The 13,688-nt window shown below is 39.8% G+C and overlaps 1 protein-coding gene across 3 annotated transcripts in view; it reads right to left on the bottom strand.

Annotated features, from left to right (window-relative positions):
* The window catches only part of hiw (MYC binding protein highwire), a 443,394-nt gene that overhangs the window by 131,113 nt on the left and 298,593 nt on the right, over positions 1-13,688 (bottom strand). For all 3 annotated transcript variants that reach the window (XM_071673952.1, XM_071673951.1, XM_071673953.1), the window contains exons 55-56: positions 11,625-12,998; positions 642-816 (exon numbers count right to left, since the gene is read on the bottom strand). In XM_071673952.1, the coding sequence (XP_071530053.1) occupies positions 642-816; positions 11,625-12,998 (1,549 nt within the window). The remainder of the gene's footprint in view (positions 1-641; positions 817-11,624; positions 12,999-13,688) is intronic.

Below are 13,688 nucleotides of genomic sequence, written 5' to 3'. Positions count from 1 at the left end.
TGTACATGGATGCAGGCTTTCTCCATTTGTTCCTAGCACTACCTCACTTAGGCGAGAAAGGGAAATCAGGTATATGAAAAAAAAACATACAAACTATACCATCCTTGATAATGTCAAAAGATGGCAAATAAGTCTCAAGATTATAAGCAAAGTATATAAGCTCTTTAATCATTTATCATTCAATATTCTTAAATTACTTAACACCAGAAACCCTCTCGGGGGGAACCTGCGGATTAAAAGTTGTACTACAAACAGTAGCAAGGAGAGGATAGATTTCACTGGAATGAGTTCTTCAGCAAGTATGTACCTTTTCATCCACTGCTAACAATTCAATCTTGACAAGGGTGACATCTCATGGTGCAAACACATGCATGTATATTCTGGTAATCACTCACTTAATGAGCCAATTAAAAGGTACAACTTCACGCAGTTTTACTTGCTGCCAGCTTACCTTTCAATAAATTCCATTATTCAAAGAATTTAACTGTAAGTCAAACTATTGAAGCATGACAGCTATATCTATAAAACCAATAAACCAGTCTGTCAAAAGTACTTAATCCAGCAATATATCTGGTTTTCCAACATAATGAAAGTACTGCTTTAGCAAAAAATCAAAATATAGAAGTGTTCAAACTACCTACCTGGGGGTGAGAAGGGGGAGTGCTCTCTATGATTGTTGTCACGAGACTCTGTAGAACTGCTACGGTAATCAATATTGTCTGTTGCATGGAAGGTGTGATGCAGCAGCAAGTCCTCCCGCAGCTGATTTAAATGCTGCTGCTGACAGTTGAGTGTGTGCAAACATTGGAATGCAACCTAGAAAAAGAGGATATCATCATGAGACTAAATAGTTAATCCCAATAAGCTACAAGAGTACCTTGAGGAATATATAAAATAGAAACTCCAACTTCATTTTACAATCTAGAGACAGTAGGATGGGTTATACATTCAAACATTGCTTGAATACATACATGTGTTCCATCCTCTTATGCAACTGAGTAAAGCATGAGGCAGACTTTTCATAATCATATGGATGAGAAACAAGGATACATAACATAGACAAAAGAGTACATCTAGTTTTGCTAACTTATTCTTTAAGTAAGTTATTTAGTGCATATTCTATAAACAAAAATAATTTCATATACTTGTCTGCTTCTCCAATGTTAATGAGGCATTATCAGGAACAAACAAACAATAACCTAATTTGCACACATCCACTCTCTACCTGTCTTAAACAGGGAACCAAAAGCAGTGTCTAACACCCACAGCCAAGCCCCACAGACTACTACAAGGTTCACCCTAACCTCTTTACATGCCTTTGTTCTGACCAATAATCCCCTTACATACCACAACAATCCAAGACATTCTCTCCAATGCATAGTTTTCACCCTGAATGCTTGAGCTTCAATACCCTAAAGCCTTTATCACTCATCGTTCTATATCCTCTTTGACAAAGATAGGGATGTAAGTGAGAGTACAGTACAGACAAGTGTTTTGCAGATGACAAAAGAAGACAGAAAAAGACTATGAAAAACTACAAAAAAGACCAGGATGTAATCTATACATGGGCAGAAGAGAACCTATTGAAATTTCCTACAAAGGCTCTACAGAGACAGAAATATCTAGCTAAGAAAATATCAAAGACTTGGAAGTTATAATATATGAGAAACATGAATTCATTGTGCAGAATGATAAAACAGCACTTTTAAGCCACATAATGAGTGGTATGACAATGGCAACTTTTATAAGAAGTGATAGAAACTAAAGATGAAAATGTTTAATTCTTTTTTTTTTTTTCATACTATTCGCCATTTCCCGCGATAGTGAGGTAGCGTTAAGAACAGAGGACTGGGCCTTTGAGGGAATATCCTCACCTGGCCCTCTTCTCTGTTCCTTCTTTTGGAAAATTAAAAAAAAAAAAAAAAAAGAGGGGAGGATTTCCAGCCCTCCGCTCCCTTCCCTTTTAGTCGCCTTCTACGACACGCAGGGAATACGTGGGAAGTATTCTTTCTCCCCTATCCCCAGGGATACATATGAATTCGTTTAATTCATATATAAGCAAAATCTAATACTGCTGTGATGTATGGTCACCAGTTGAGCACACGGAAATGAAGACACTACATACTCACACCGCAACACGTTTTTCAGGCATTTCATTTCAAACAAATACACCCTATTCCTTTCTTTCATGTTCAAGGACCAAGACTTTCATTCAAGCAACACTGCTAGGACTGCTATACCGTCCAACATATCCAATTTTGCCCTACAGGATACTGATCTGCCCCATCACATATTCCTTAATGTACTCAAGACCTTAGCCCCCTCTTCCACCTGTAACTCACTTCAGCCCCTAATGTTCCATTCACTGGCACACCCACTATCAGGTACTCAAAATGCTGCACATCCTCCAGGTTCCCCTCATTCAAACTGCAAACAAACCATCTTACTTCATCACCCCTGCCGCACTTCAGTACCTTACTTTCATTCATGCTTCCTCTCTACTTTCTCCTTTTACACACACTCCTAAGACACATTGACAGTTTGCAGATTATTCTCTCTGGTTATTATTTGTATGCCTTCTAATGTTATGATACTAATCTGAGAGTTTCTGATATCTTCCACTACCACAAACAACCTCAAAATGATCCAATGGTCTGTTGTGATGCTATTTCCTGTGTGGCAGGGTAGCAACAGGAATGGATGAAGGCAAGCAAGTATGAATGTATACATGTGTATATATGTATATGTCTCTGTATGTGCATGTATATGTATGTATGTATATGTTATGTATATGTATGTATATGTGAGTATATATATTCGTTCACACTCAGTCTCTAGCTGTCATATATAATGCACCGAAACCACAGCTCCCTTTCCACATCCAGGCCCCGCAAAACTTTCCATGGTTTACCCCAGACGCTTCACATGCCCTGGTTCAATCCACTGACAGCATGTCGACCCCGGTATGCCACATCTTTCCAATTCACTCTATTCCTTGTACGTTTTTCACCCTCCTGCATGTTCAGGCCCCGATTGCTCAAAATCTTCTTCACTCCTTCCTTCCACCTCCAATTTGGTCTCCCACTTCTCCTCATTCCCTACACCTCTGACACACACACACACACACACACACATATATATATATATATATATATATATATATTTTTTTTTTTTTTTTTTTTATACTTTGTCGCTGTCTCCCGCGTTTGCGAGGTAGCGCAAGGAAACAGACGAAAGAAATGGCCCAACCCCCCCCCATACACATGTACATACGTCCACACACGCAAATATACATACCTACACAGCTTTCCATGGTTTACCCCAGACGCTTCACATGCCTTGATTCAATCCACTGACAGCACGTCAACCCCTGTATACCACATCGCTCCAATTCACTCTATTCCTTGCCCTCCTTTCACCCTCCTGCATGTTCAGGCCCCGATCACACAAAATCTTTTTCACTCCATCTTTCCACCTCCAATTTGGTCTCCCTCTTCTCCTTGCTCCCTCCACCTCCGACACATATATCCTCTTGGTCAATCTTTCCTCACTCATCCTCTCCATGTGCCCAAACCATTTCAAAACACCCTCTTCTGCTCTCTCAACCACGCTCTTTTTATTTCCACACATCTCTCTTACCCTTACGTTACTTACTCGATCAAACCACCTCACACCACACATTGTCCTCAAACATCTCATTTCCAGCACATCCATCCTCCTGCGCACAACTCTATCCATAGCCCATGCCTCGCAACCATACAACATTGTTGGAACCACTATTCCCTCAAACATACCCATTTTTGCTTTCCGAGATAATGTTCTCGACTTCCACACATTCTTCAAGGCCCCCAGAATTTTCGTCCCCTCCCCCACCCTATGATCCACTTCCGCTTCCATGGTTCCATCCGCTGCCAGATCCACTCCCAGATATCTAAAACACTTCACTTCCTCCAGTTTTTCTCCATTCAAACTCACCTCCCAATTGACTTGACCCTCAACCCTACTGTACCTAATAACCTTGCTCTTATTCACATTTACTCTTAACTTTCTTCTTCCACACACTTTACCAAACTCAGTCACCAGCTTCTGCAGTTTCTCACATGAATCAGCCACCAGCGCTGTATCATCAGCGAACAACAACTGACTCACTTCGCTGTCTCCCGTGTTTGCGAGGTAGCGCAAGGAAACAGACGAAAGAAATGGCCCAACCCACCCCCATACACATGTATATACATACGTCCACACACGCAAATATACATACCTACACAGCTTTCCATGGTTTACCCCAGACTCTTCACATGCCCTGATTCAATCCACTGACAGCACGTCAACCCCGGTATACCACATCGATCCAATTCACTCTATTCCTTGCCCTCCTTTCACCCTCCTGCATGTTCAGGCCCCGATCACACAAAATCTTTTTCACTCCATCTTTCCACCTCCAATTTGGTCTCCCACTTCTCCTCGTTCCCTCCACCTCCGACACATATATCCTCTTGGTCAATCTTTCCCCACTCATTCTCTCCATGTGACCAAACCATTTCAAAACACCCTCTTCTGCTCTCTCAACCACACTCTTTTTATTTCCACACATCTCTCTTACCCTTACATTACTTACTCGATCAAACCACCTCACACCACATATTGTCCTCAAACATCTCATTTCCAGCACATCCACCCTCCTGCGCACAACTCCCACGTTAGCGAGGTAGCATTAAGAACAGAGGACTGGACCTTTGAGGGAATATCCTCACCTGGCCCCCTTCTCTGTTCCTTCTTTTGGAAATTAAAAAAAAAAAAAAGAAGAGAAGGAAGGATTTCCAGCCCCCCCGCTCCCTTCCCTTTTAGTCGCCTTCTACAACACGCAGGGAATACGTGGGAAGTATTCTTTCTCCCCTATCCCCAGGGATAATACAAAGACATGTATATACACATGTACATATCCATACTTGCAGCCTTCATCCATTCCCATCGCCACCTCGCCATATATATATATATATATATATATATATATATATATATATATATATATATATATATATATATATATGCATATGAGTTGATGGGCCATTCTTTGTCTGTTTCCTGGTGCTACCTCACTGACATAGGATACAGCCATTTAGTAAAATAATATACATGATAATATATAGACGTGTGTGTGTGTGTGTGTGTGTGGAAAACAAGAAAATAAGGAAACAAATGTGGTATTGCTGAAATTTACTTTAATTTTGTTTAGATTTCATGACAGTTTTCCTCAACAAGCACACAGCAAAGGGAAATACAGGACAATACCTATCTTATTTATTGTTAACCCAGGACCAATCTTTACAGAAAAATCCTGATGTTACCTAGAACCTTTCCATGGGTTTCTGTTGCCCAAAGTTGTAGAACTTCCAGTAGCAGAGTAAATGCACACTCGTTTGGAGTAATTCTATCTTTGAAGAGACTGTACTCCTATTGATACAGCCTCACCAAACATGACTTTTAATTTCTGGTGTAATCTCCAGCAGACAGAGCCCATTAACACCACACAGAACAATATATTTACAAGCAAGTATTGGAAAATCGAACGGATGCCTTGACATATTCTGTGATTGACATGGATAGCTTTGAGACTCTGCCCCTTCATTTGCTGGAATCTGTGCCACCAATCCTGACCACTAGATGAAAACAACTAATGTGAGAGGCCTGTAGATATTTCTATATGTTTAATCACCCCTTCTGGTAATATTCTTGCTTAATCCCAACTGGGCAGGCATCCATATTTAAGTCAGCTTTAAGCTCTACTTTTTTCTCTGTCAACCCATGTCCAGCCACTCCAGAACAGGCCCATTGACATGCACCACATGGAACCCTGTAGAAGACACTTTCTTTGTAGCTATCCCACCAATTTTCCTTCCAGAAGATGTGGCAATAACTATACCTGTTTGTTTTAAGAATCTATCACTGATTTTAGCTTGTTTCAAGTTGGGAAGTAATATGAATTTGCTACTATTTGTTGGCGTGCTCTCTTCTCCATTTAGTCTACTATCTATCTATCTATATCTCTGAAACCCATTCCCTCCAGGAACTCCCATCATGAGGATGGCCATGGCAAAAGTCTCCACTTATCCTTGTCCTTACATGCCTCCCTCGCATACACCATTCCACACATTCTTCCACTATTTCTCTCCCTTCTTATTCTTATTTAGTCTACACCTCTTCTGACTCTTCTCGTCTTGTTTTTCAGCTTCAATAGGCTAATCCAGTGAACTATATTGTCTTATCTTTACAGGGCATCCCCCCCCCCCCCAAAAAAAAAAGAAAAACTGAGATAAGGGGCAGTGAGAAAAAGGCCTTTAGACATATCCAGGGGAAGAATCTTTTCCCCAAACTCTAAAAGCAGCAGACATCAGAATAAGAATTTTGCTCCCTGGACTCAAGACATTCAGGGAGATGAAAATCACATTACCATAAAATCCCTTTTGCTGAAATGAGAGAACCTTTATAAATAAATACATAAATAGATAAATTATGGGTTACTGGATTTAAGCAGCCATTGGGCTGAAAATACAGGGTTGAAATATTGCAGGTATCATAGAACTGGGAGGTCAAGATAGTCACTAGTTAACTAATCACAAAAGAACTTAAGAATGAGGTGGGCTGGATATTTCCACACTTTGCATAAGCACAAGGGTAAGGTTCATCTAGACAGACTGGCAGAGGCAGATATACAGGGTTGTTTACATAGTAAATAGTACAGTTTATACATCATGCACTTGGTGAACATTAAGTGATGAATAATTGCAGCAATACACATGACATACCATACAGCCTAACTAACAAAAAACTGAGTTGTTCTCTTGCAAAGCTATGTACTTGTTCGTGGATTGTTTATGATGTTCACAATGGGAGGCAAAAGATTGTTCTTATATGTCTGCATGAGCTCTGATTGGAACAAGGCAATTGTGGTGATGAATGACAATCTGAGGTAGAGGGGCATCAGGGGGTGGAGACCTCTGTGATGCAGACTTCACTGGAGAAAGTGGGCAGGTTCAGCAAGATTGTAGGTGGTGTAAGAAGGGCATAGGATGATTCTGCATGCCTTTTCTGCACTCTTTTTGACTGGTCCCTCTGTGTAGCTATTAGTGAGGTGGACCAGGTTGGGGAGGAAAATGTGAGCTTAGGTAGAATGAGGATGGTACAGACATTTGTGGAATGCCTGGTAATTTCAGTTGATATTGTACATCCATACAAGGGCCTAAACCTAAAATACTTGCCTCTCTGAAGAATGAAAGGCCCATCATTGATTCAGTTCATCAGTAAACACCACCAAAGAAGTTAATGGAGGTCTCCCAGTCAATATCTTTTTTTCTTTTTAGGAGGTCTTAAACACTGGTGAATTAAACCAAAGATCTGACAAATTTCTCTGGTAGTGCTTTTGGAAGATCTCTTCTTTCTGCAGAAAAGAATCTGTTTACCCAGAAGGTATTCTTTCTGACCTGCAACCTCACCATTTTTCTGCAGCAATTGCATGGCCCTGTGCTTTGTCCCTGGGGAGGCAAGGAGTGCTGACTTATTGAGAGCCATGCACAGCACAGGCTTAGGATTAAGCAAGACTGTCCAGGTTTATTATAAACCCACTTGTGAAAGGTGTTCAAGACTCAAAAACCCTTCTTTAGCTCATTCATCCACTATGTTGGTATCATCAAAAAACTGTTGAAATAAACTAGAACTATTGCTTCAGGGGACATGAGCCACTGGAGCAGGGGCAAAATTATTCTGGAAAAAATTTGTGGAGTTATCAAGACAACAAATGGCATCATCTTTAACTGCCTGGTCTTTATACCAATCCTGAAAGCTAAAAACTTTCTTATTCTAGGATATATTGGAATATGCCTCTAGACATCCTGTATGACTAGACTTTTTGTCAAGCTGTTACTCTGTAAGGCCAGGAAGACACTCTATAAAGTAGTCATCGTGAACCTGAGTTCTGTGTTTCAGTATATGAATACTTAGAAAAGACAGCTTCATTACCTTTATCTCCTATTTCTCTTTTTTTTTGACTCGAAAAGAGCTGAGTTACAAAATCAGTCATATGGCTCTATGACGTCCTTGCATATCATCACCACAGTATATTCCAGTAATAGTTGAGTTGGGGACTTTTTTCTTTTTTGACATTGTTGTTTTTTATTTGTAGCTCCACCCAAGTTTTCTTTTTCACATAAGGTACACTACTTGTCGGATCTCTAAATTCCTAGAAAGTTCTGGAGTTGACTCCCAACATGGAGGGAGCTATTTTGAGGAGAACTTGCCTCAAACATAAAAGCCTTGAAAGGGATATTTTAAAAAGGACCCTCTCTCTCTCTCTCTCTCTCTCTCTCTCTCTCTCTCTCTCTCTCTCTCCTATAGAGTCAGACATGAATACTTTCAAGCTCTTCCATTATAGGGAAATATTAAAGGAACAGCAAAACCCAACAGAACTACTCCTTCACCCTTCCATTACTTTTAAGACATAGCTGTGTTTATATGTAGTGGTGCGCTCTAAGCCACAATCAAAGCTTTGTTATTTTGCATCTCACTTCTAGTTCAAAGTTGACTAATGATTCAACATCTTATACAAAGACATCACTAGCAACCTAATAATAGCTGTGGAAAAAATATTACATATTGCATCACCCATAAATCAAGAAAATACAACTGCTTCATCATAGTAGGAAGCCAGATTTAGACATTCATTAAGTAAACTGAATAAATTTCCTAGTATTAGTATTTTCTTTTACTGTGTATATATGGTTAATTGTTTACACTTATTCATGCAAATAATACTCTATGCAATGAAATAATGCACATAAAATCTAAAAATACTTGCAGGTAAAAATATGTAAATAATATGCGTGGATGTCTGAAATCATGCCTGGTAAATAATCATAAAGTATGCAGTGTTTACATGCATGTAGAATGAAATCAAACCTAGAAAAAACCCAAAGTCATCATATACTTGTATAAATAAGATGTTATCCATGCAGCCAGCAAGGCTTGCCCCTATGCACTCAACACTCCCACATCAATACAGAAGAAAGTATATTACTTTTTAGGGTATTTTCTTCAATAACATATGAAACAGCTTTTCTGTACTTATACTTTCATGCTGCAAGTTTTTTTTTTTTCAAAAACATTCCACAATGAAAGGGTTAAGTCTGGAGAAACATAACCACAAACACACAATCTCATTCCTACATTCTTCTTTAAAGAATGAGGTGCAGAGACTATAAAACATGGCAAATGAGAGAAGGGGAGGAAGAGTATCACCAAAATTCAGGAAAGGTAATGTTTTGATAGGAGGTGAATAGTGTGAGGAGAACAGAAGAACAAATGTTAAAGTCACTGAGATGAGCAACCAGCAAGGAGAAAAAGATATGGAGTGATTATTCTGAAGGACTATTGAATGTGTTACATGACATGGTGACAGATATTGGGTGTCAGGAAAAAGGTGGTACGTGGAGGGATAGAATCATGTTGAATGATTTGGTGAAAGCCCTGCATGAGCTGAAGTGTGGCAAAGTGGCAGGAGCAAATGGAAGTGCTGATAAGTTTCTCCAGTGATAATGATTGGATAGTCAGGCTATTCAATATATATACAGCTTAAGGTGAAGTGCCTCATGACTGCCACAATTCCTGCATAGTGCCATTATCCAAAGGCATGGGGCACAAAAGTGATAGCACAAATAAGAGTGGTATGTGATGAGTACACCTGTTAAGGTGTATGGGGGGGTTGTGAATGAGGGTATGGTGACATTCAAAGAGCATCAGATCGGGGAGGAGATATATTGCTTCAGTAGTGGTAGAGGATGTGTGGACTGGGTGTTTATTTTGAAAAATATGTATGAGAATTATTTGGAAAAAGAGAGGGATATGCAGGAGACATTTATGGACTTGGAGAAAGTGTGTGATAAAGCTGATGGAAATGCCTTGTGGAAGTTGCTGTGAATATACGATGTTGATGGAAAGCTACTATACATAGAGGAGTTTTCATTAGGAGAAATGGAGGGGGAGGAGGATGGCTGGTTCCAGGTGAAGGTGAGTCTACACCAAGGGAGAGCGATGGCTGTTTAATTTGTTCATGGATGGGGAGATGAGAATGGTGAACACTAAATCTTGAAGAGTAGGGTGAGTTTACAGCATGCTAGGGAAGGGAGAACCAGGGAGGTAAGTCAGCTACTGTTTGGAAATGGCATGGCCAGTGGCAGACTTAAAGACACTTCAAAAGCAGGTCTCCAAGGATAAGAAAGTGTGTAAAAGGAGGACAGAGTTAATGTGAATAAAAGTAAGGTAATGAGGTGTAGTATTTGGGTGGTTCAGGATAGGATGAGTGAGAGTCTGAATGAAGAGAATCTGGAGGAAGTGGACATGGCAGTATATAAACCATGGGAGCTGAAGTGAATCGAAAAGAAAGAGAGAGGACTTAGGTCTTGGGTGCACTGAGGAGCATGGGTATGTTTCAAGGTAAAAGTAGTCCCAAAATCGATGTATGGATGCAAATCTTGGGCCTTGAATGTAAAAGAGTGAAAGGAGGTGGATGTACTGGAAATGAAATGGCCAAGGACAATATGGGTTGATTGTGTAAGGAAAAACAGTGTAAGAGCATGATGTGGAAGAGAGTGCATTGTATGAGCTGACCAAGGTGTGTTGAACTGGTCTGAATTTCTAGAGAGCATGAGTTAAGAATAACAAAGTTGATCTACGTGACAGAATAAGAGAATGGGAAGAACAGCAGACAAGATGGAAGGATTAAGTGAAAGATGTTTTGAGGTGCTGAGGCCTGAACACTGAGAAGGGTAAGAGGCATGCAATGGATAGAACAAATCAGAGCAAAGTGGAATATGTGGGGTGACGTGCTGTCAATATGAACCCAGGAATATGGAGCAGTCAAGTGAAACCATAGAACTGGTCTGAAAAGCATGGCTGAGGAAGGTAGGCTATGGTATTGGTGCATTTTACATAACAGATAGAAAGTGACTGTGAGCAAATGAGACTGTTACTTTGTCTGCTCTTGGCATTACTTCACAAAAGCAGGAAACAATGAACAAGTATGAAAAGAAGCAAAACCTTAATATATTTTCTTTTATACATTTCTGCTATCACTGTATTCCTGCAGCTCTTTGGAACATTTTTTACCTCCATGCTTGTTTATAAAGTCCTGCCATCATTGCATTCCTGTAGTCCTTTGGCACAATTTCTTACATTTTGTATATACACACGTGTACATTATCCCATTCTCTCACAGTTTTTATGAGTGCCTGGTTGACTCCACCAGCCCTAATATACAACACCACATTAATCAATTTAATATCTTTCTAGAAATAGTAACAGTGTTAAAAAAAGGGATCTACAGGAAAATGTTCTTTGTTCAATGTTATATCTTTAGGATGTGAAAATTGTATCACATTCTACTGAAAACAATTCTAACTTGCTCTCAAGCTCTACTAAAAGTAAAGATATATGAAGTTGTATAATGGAATTCCATCTTTTCAGGGTAGACACATGCCACTTGCGCAACTAAGTAAAACAACATATTCTTTGATTTCAAAATAATTCACAATGAAATCAAAGATCAAAAGCAGAGTTTTTCAAAGAAATCTTACCTTTGGGAAAGGACTGTTGTCTGGGCTAAGTTCTGACACACAAGGCATAGTGCATGGCGATCTTCTTGGAGCATGGCTACGAGGTGGAAGAGATGGTGCTGCTGCACTTGCTAAGTCTAGTAAAAACATGGCATTGTTCCTCATTATCACATGTGCATCCAGTTGTGGGAGAGGAGAAAGTAACTTACTACTTGATTTTCTTTTCACTCTGCCATTACTAATTTTACTTCCAGAGAACTGACTATATTGACTTTTATGTCTATTACGACAGCTCCAGCACATATGGAAACAACCCCGCACTATCTCACCACAGGGCTGAGTTACACGGTCTTTTGTTGGAAAGACCTTCCAGCGTGTTCCAACATACCCACAGCCTTTTGAAGACCCACCACAACCTGGGTGAATAGTCCGAAAATGTTGGTCAATACTTTCAGGAGAAACATAACTACCACAAAGTTCACACATACCATCTTCATCTTCCGCAACACCTGGATCAACACCGAACATTGGAATACCACCAGATGATTTTTTTTTATGCTTTTTCTTTTCACGGTCACTCTTCTCTTTAATCTTATCTGATTTTTTCAAACGTGCTGGAATAGTGGGTGAAGGAAGAATGATCTGTTGAGCAACTGCTTTTAGACAACTAGATGTAAGTTCCTCCCACAAAAGAACTACATGACGAAGAACTGGAGGTAAATCTGGAGGATCTGGACCAGAACCACCTTCCATCACTGTTGCTAATTTCTGTCCTTGAGGTCCCTGAGCATAACATGTTCCAGTTCTATTAGCAGTCTCATCATCATTATTATCATTAATACGTGGCACTTCATTAATATTGGCATTAGTTCCTGGCTTCAAAAGGTCATCTGTGTTCTGGAGGGTAACATTATTCAAGTAGCTGTAAGTACTCACTTCTACAGAATGCCTTTGTCGAGCTTTTTGCTCCTTTGTGAGTTTTTCAGATTTTGCAGCTGTGGCTGATCGAGGTTTCCAATGAAAAGTCCCTTGTTTTGTTAAATCAGGATGGAATTTTATATAAGAGGCACAAGCCATGGCATCATGAACAATTCCCTCATGCCAGAGAAATGCTGCAAAAATTGCCCTTAAACATTCTGCCACAGATGGGCTCATGGCTTCTTTTATCTTATCACGACTAGGTCCTGGTTTTTCCCGCTGAGCCGAAGCTGGAGACAAGGCATGATCACGTTTTCCTCTGTGTGGCTTTCCTGAGCGATCTTTGCGTGTCATTTTTGGTGAAAGGCGAAGATTTTCATCCCGTGAACCTGTTGACCCAATACTGAACTTAACTCCCTCTGGGCTGGTCTGAGTTGCTGTTTGGGTTACTGTTTTTGGACTGGTGCTTAACGGTTCCTGAAAAAATAAAAAGAATTGATAAAATATCACAAATCAATTATCATCTAACTCTCTCTTAGTCTTTCTTACTACACAATAGTGGTCTCCAAACTGTGGGGAATGCCCCTTATCACATACTCCTGGTTTGGGGGTAGGCATAGCATTCTCGCAGGAGAGCACAAAAATAATGAAGGAAGAAACAAAGGAATTGATGTCAATAAAAGCCTAACAGGACTACCATGTCAATAAAAGCCTAACAGGACTACCATTCTGCTTTCCAAACTTTTCTTTTGTTCTGCATTTACTGACTCACAAGCATTTTTACATGATGCCTTATCAATTAATGAGAATACAAAGAAACATTCATTCATCAATCTTAAACAGTATATAGAGTGACAGAAGTATCCACCTGAATGCACACTATTGAAAAAAAATCCTTAATGATATGAAAGACTGAAATGCACAAGTGAATGCAGAAGTAATAAAAAATACTGAGAAAGTAGGATATAAACATTTGTTTTGGTCTGGTCCACTAAGAAAAGAAGGGTGGAGAATGGTATGGTTGACAAGTCTGACAGTCTCCTGCAAAAGAAAAATGTTTCTATATCTTGAACTTGGTTTCACACTCCTCTCTTATTTCATACACAGGAAGATAGTTTGTGGTGAATACTATAAACATATTTAAGCACAAGACACCCCTCACATTAA

This window comes from Panulirus ornatus, chromosome 19, assembly GCF_036320965.1.
Source record: "Panulirus ornatus isolate Po-2019 chromosome 19, ASM3632096v1, whole genome shotgun sequence".
Lineage (NCBI taxonomy): Eukaryota > Metazoa > Arthropoda > Malacostraca > Decapoda > Palinuridae > Panulirus > Panulirus ornatus.
This window is presented reverse-complemented; position numbering and strand designations above follow the sequence as displayed.